This window comes from Cydia pomonella, chromosome 6 (assembly GCF_033807575.1).
Source record: "Cydia pomonella isolate Wapato2018A chromosome 6, ilCydPomo1, whole genome shotgun sequence".
NCBI lineage: Eukaryota > Metazoa > Arthropoda > Insecta > Lepidoptera > Tortricidae > Cydia > Cydia pomonella.
In genome coordinates, this window is record NC_084708.1 from 6,638,153 (window position 1) to 6,644,217 (window position 6,065).

Genomic DNA, 6,065 nt, shown 5'->3' on the forward strand with positions numbered 1-6,065 from the left:
AACTTCACTTCGCTTCGCTCGCTCGTTCGATAATGTGCAAAATTAATACTTGCATAGCCAAACATGAAAATTTGCAAGCACGGATACAGTTTGATATGATCTTTTAAATCCTATTTAAGACATTTACATATATAGCTCATTGTAATATTTACGGTAAAACAGTTTTGTGACTTTCTTTTAAAATGGGTTCATTGTCATTTTTCGCCGTCCCCCTAATAACCGAAACCGCGTATGTGTCCAAAACGTAAGCGATGATGGATAGCGATTTAACATCCACGCAAGGTGTTGTGGTACTTGTAATTGCCATTCAGGTAATTCGAACGCCACACTGCCATCAGAATGATACCTGAATCATGTTATTTATTTATCGTGCATCTTCTCTGCGCAAGTACATATACGGACAAGTTCGAGTGAAAGGCACGATAACTAAATAACATGATTCAAATGGGTATCGTTGTGATGTCAGTGTACGTTCGAATTGATTTTTCAGAGTAAGCTCGCACCCACGTGGAATTGAACGTAATTACAATTACAGAATAGATTGACTTTTTCCAGTCAGTACCCCTAGTGTAAATTCAGTCGATAGCGAAACGTGACGTACGCGTTTGCGTTAAGTCTCATTTTGTATGGGTTTTTGAACAGCGCGCCAAGCGGGACGTTTGGAAAGTCAAAAATCTCATACAAAATGAGACTTAACGCAAACGCGTACGTCACGTTTCGAAATCGAATTTATTTACACTAGGGGTACTGATCATTAGGCAAAGGTTAGTTTTTTCATCGTAACACTAATTTTTAAAGCCCATTATAATTTTAGAAAACATTAAATGAATTAATTTGCCATTGAAATATTTTAAAAACTTGTGTGAAGTATTTAAGATGCACTGACTATCCAGGAACTTCTAGAACGGAGAGAAAGCACAAGACGCGTCCGCTTGGTAACAACCATTTATTGAAAGAGAGCGATGATAAGTAGGTACTTATACATTATGTCAGTGAGAATTGTTTCTACCCTCTTACATCATTATACCCATATATTACACCTCCACCCTTATTTCTAACATATGTGAAAATTAATTAACTAGGTACATTTTCATGATAAAGTTTTTTAGTCAATCTCAAACCCATATCTTTTTACAGAACGTAACTTATCCCTAGGTCTCAGTGTGGGCCGGGGAAGGTTGACCGGGGGGTCGGTGGATTCTGACGTATTAGATCGGGGTGGCGAGGGAGCTGTCACCGCTGCTCCACCAGACTCCGCAGGGCATTGATCTTCAACCGTTACACTAGATGTGTCGTTGCGCTCACTCCTCAACCCGTCCGACTCTTGGGTTGGTGATGACGGAGACGGATCCTCATATGTGCTCATCCAGCGACTTTTAATTTGATCCACATGTCTATGAATGGGTGAACCGTTTTCCGCCGCAACTATATAATTACGTGAACTTGTTTTTTCCTGAATTCTACCATCTAACCATCTACTACCCCCACTATAGTTCCTATACCACACATTTTCCCCCACGTTAAATTCCCTAGATGTACCGCCAGCGTAAGTTATTTGCTTTGTTTGTCGTTCTTTGACTTTGTCTTCTACCGATCCATCCCTTAACAAGTCTAGCCTGGAACGAAGCTTCCTACGCTGCAATAGCTCTGCCGGTGATACCCCTGTGGTACTATGTTCTACATTCCGATACGCTAGAAGGTAAGCCTGCAACGCTGCATCTATATCGCCACCATCCCGCATAGCCTTTTTAATAGCCCGCTTGCACAACTTGACTGCCCCCTCGGCAGCCCCGTTGGAAGCCGGATGGTACGCGGCCGCAAAAGTGACCTTGACCCGATTATGTGTCATGAAACTTTTATACTCTTGACTTGTAAAGGGTGGTCCGTTATCCGAAACTACTTCTCGTGGTAAACCGAAACGCGAGAAAGTCTCTCTTAATACCTTTATTACAGCTTTCGCCGTGGTCGACTGCATTTGGAAAACCTCTAACCACTTAGAAGTAGAATCGATAAGAATCAAAAATGTCCTACCCTGTATGGGTCCCAAAAAATCAATATGTAATCTGGTCCAGACGTCCGTCAAGTACCGCCAGGGCTGTGGCGGCGCGCGCGGCGGCGCCGAGCTCTCCGCCACGCACGTGCCGCAGCTCCTGCAGGTGCGCTCCACGTCCGCGTCGATGCCCGGCCACCACATGACACTGCGCGCCATACTCTTCATTTTTACAATACCCATGTGTCCCACATGTAGCTCCCGTAATAACTTTTCCCGCAATACTTCTGGGATTACTAACCGGTAGCCCCAAACCATGCAGCCCCTGTCCATATACAATTCGTTTCGTCGTAAAAAGTAAGGTTGGACCTCTCTGTCATTTACTGATGATGGCCACCCGGTCTGTAAATAACTTACTATTCGCCTTAATACAGAATCTTTTTCTGTGCTAACTTGAACCATTTTTTTATCTATAGGTAAAAAATCTTGAACAAAATTCAAATACGTAACTTCTTTCGTTAAACTGACCGATTTGTTTACCGGCAAACGGGACAGGGCGTCTGCCGCGTTACTCTCACTGCGCACATATTCAATATTAAAATTATATCCGGCTAGCAATACCGCCCATCGTTGAAGTCTACTAGCTGCCATTACTGGTATTCCTTTCTTTTCGCCAAAAATAGATACCAGAGGCTTATGGTCGGTCCGTAAAGTGAATTCCCTACCATATAAATATTGGTGGAATTTTCTCACCCCAAATATTATACTCAATGCTTCACGTTCAATTTGCGAATAGCCCTTTTCTGCCGCATTGAGTGTTCGCGACGCGTACGCCACCGGCCGCTCGCCGTCCGGCGTAATGTGAGACACCACAGCGCCCACCCCCAAGCTACTAGCGTCACAAGTCAAAACCACCGGCAGATCGAGAGAATAATGAGCCAGGACTTCACTAGACGTTAATATTTCTTTTATTTTCCTAAACGCCTCACTACACTCCTGGTTCCACTGATACGTAACCCCCTTCTTTAGTAACTTGTAAAACGGTGTGAGTACCGTACTAATATTTCGGACAAATTTCGCATAATACATTACTAAGCCTATAAAAGACCGTAACTCCGTAATACTATTTGGTTCGGGAACCTTTTTTATTGCTTCTATTTTCTCAGGACACGTGTGTACACCATGTTTACTGATAACGAAACCTAAGTACGTCACCGATTCGGAAAAGAAAGTACATTTATCTTTCCTAACCTTTAGACCGTAAGTTTTGAGCCTTCTGAACACCTCATGTAACGTTTTTAAATGCGTTTCATCATCTTCCCCGGTTATTATCAGATCGTCTAAAAAAATACCTACGCGCGGTAAATCTCCAAATAGCTGTTCTAATTTCCTCTGAAAAATACCGGGGCTCGAAGCTAAGCCGTATATAAGTCGATTGTACATGAATAAGCCTTTATGGGTATTTATCACTGTAAACCGTTTGGATTCGTCTAATTCAAATTGTGCGTACGCTTGCGATAAATCTAATTTGGTAAATCGAGTCCCTCCATATAATTTAGCAAGTAAGTCATCAACCCGTGGCAGCGGAAAACGGTCTACCTCCAAACATCTGTTGAGAGTTAGTTTAAAGTCAGCACATACCCGAATGGTTCCATCTTTTTTCATCACCGGAACAATAGGCGTAGCCCAGTCGGACGAGTTTACCGGAGTGATCACACCGTCCGCCACCAGCTGATCGAGCGCGCGCTCAACTGGCTCGCGCAGCGCATACGCCAGAGGTCGTGCGCGCAGGAACACGGGCGCCGCGCCCTCTCGCAGCCGGAACCCCACCGTTCCGCCAGTAAACCTTCCCAAGCCGCCTTCAAATACTTCACAATATCTGGAACTGAAATCGTTTATGTCAAAAATATGCTTTGTACTAACATTATTACAATTGACGGATTTTACTAAGTCAGGTAGTATTCCTAACTCTTTTATCCACTGTCTGCCGAGTAAACTCGTTTTCCCGTTAACCATTACATACAAATCTAACTCTTTACATTTTTTGTTATATTGCACCGAAGGTAATATTTTACCTACGGGTTTGACACTTATGTCCGTATAATAACATAAATTCAAATTGCTAGCTTTTAACGGACACTCAGGAAATAATTGACTATAACAATCATAGCTAATACAAGATATCGCACTGCCCGTATCTACTTCCATAACTAAATTTACATTATTCACTTTTAATTGCACCATGTAAGGCCCATACTTCTTCAACTTTTTAGCATCTATAGAAAAGTTATTTACCTCTTCACTGCCGTTACTGTCACTGTCTGAATACTGGTACCCTGCCTGCTCTTCTAACATCGCATGAAAAGAGACGTTTTTTCTTAAATTCGGACACATTTTCTTAAGATGCCCTTCTTTGTTACATACTCTGCAAACATAGGCCCTAAATTTACACGAGCTCTGTCCATGCTGCCCTCCGCACGCCGAACATTGCTGGGTTTGTCCTCCCTTCCAGTCCGCACTATTCGTAACGACTCGTCGCTTGTCCGCGCCCATAGCGCCCTTTGTCCCGTCGCCCTGCGTGACCTTTGGACCGCGCGGCCCATAGCGCTCGGTGCTAGCCGCCTCCGCCGACTGTCGCTTGTCCCGCTTCACCGTGGCCAGCTGATGCACTGCCGTTGCTATCATGGATGATGATACTCCCTCCTCTATTGTAGAACGGTCCTGTACCAACGCCGCATGACTTTCCGCTGCTTCCATCGCCACTGCCATTTTAAATGCTCTTTCAAATGTTAGGTTATCTTCCGTAAATAACTTTTGCCGAATGCTATCATTACGGATACCACACACGAATCGGTCTCGTAAATTCTCTTTTAAACTGGCTTCTTGAAAATCACAATCTTTTGTTAACTTTTTTAACTCCGCAGTATATTCCGCGATGGTTTCGTCACTTCTTTGTGTCCTCTGACGAAATTTAAATCGTTCGGCCATGGTACTCCGCGTTGGCTGTAGGTGCTTCTTCATAACTGCCACAAGGTCATCAAATTCTTTTGTTGACGGTTTGTCCGGTGAACATAAGTTTGCCATGAGCTCGTACGCCTCACTACCCATAACGGTGATTAAAGTCGCTACCTGCACAGCCGGTTTAACGTCGTTAACCACAAAATACTGGCCCAAGCGCTCCACATATAAATCCCAATTATCCTTATGCACATCGAAAGCACCAATTTTACCGATAGACATTGTAACTGCGATATTCACTCACGTCCACTAAAAAAAAAGTTTCACACGCGTTCACAGTTCGATTTCGTCGCCACTGAAGTATTTAAGATGCACTGACTATCCAGGAACTTCTAGAACGGAGAGAAAGCACAAGACGCGTCCGCTTGGTAACAACCATTTATTGAAAGAGAGCGATGATAAGTAGGTACTTATACATTATGTCAGTGAGAATTGTTTCTACCCTCTTACATCATTATACCCATATATTACAGTGGACCTGATATTTTTACTTTCAACTTAAACCGTCACACACAGATATCAAAGATATACTTTAGTTGTGTTCCTAAACGAGACAACGACTGATAGCTAGCTCAAATCCACACAAGGTAACATTGCCTTTGCCAGCTTGAGCCCACCCTTTGTTGACTGTAATGGCCGCCAAATAGGGTGTAACTGAGCGCAATTACAGTTACTTTAAAGATAGACTTGTGTGCAGAGAAATCACTGGGTCAAATCTAGCTTTTTACACTCACATGCTTGTTTGTCTAAGTTAAGTCTTGCACCAGATGTCTGCTTACTTTATAATTCTATATACAATATTTTTAACTTCTTTTGTCGGATTAGAGATAGTTTTACGTAGATTCGTCCACGGCTTAACAAGTAATAAAGTAGAAAAATAGTTGTTGAAAAATTGGAAGGCGGTTAACCTAAATTTGCTCAATAATAATTAATATCAATTATAGCTTGTTCATTTGAACAGCTTTTTTACGATCAATTTAATTAAATGGAGTATTTTCGTCATCTTATCTGTTCTGTTCTGCTAATGTTGTAGATCCCAGGCGCTAATTTAGCATAA

The 6,065-nt window shown here is 42.6% G+C and overlaps 1 protein-coding gene across 1 annotated transcript; it reads right to left on the reverse strand.

Moving 5' to 3' along the window:
• Positions 1–1,105: 1,105 nt before the first annotated feature.
• LOC133518588 (uncharacterized protein K02A2.6-like) lies at positions 1,106–5,325 on the reverse strand. The gene has a single exon (XM_061852249.1). The coding sequence runs from the start codon at positions 5,228–5,230 to the stop codon at positions 1,106–1,108; it is 4,125 nt and encodes a 1,374-aa protein (XP_061708233.1). The 5' UTR covers positions 5,231–5,325.
• Positions 5,326–6,065: the final 740 nt, after the last annotated feature.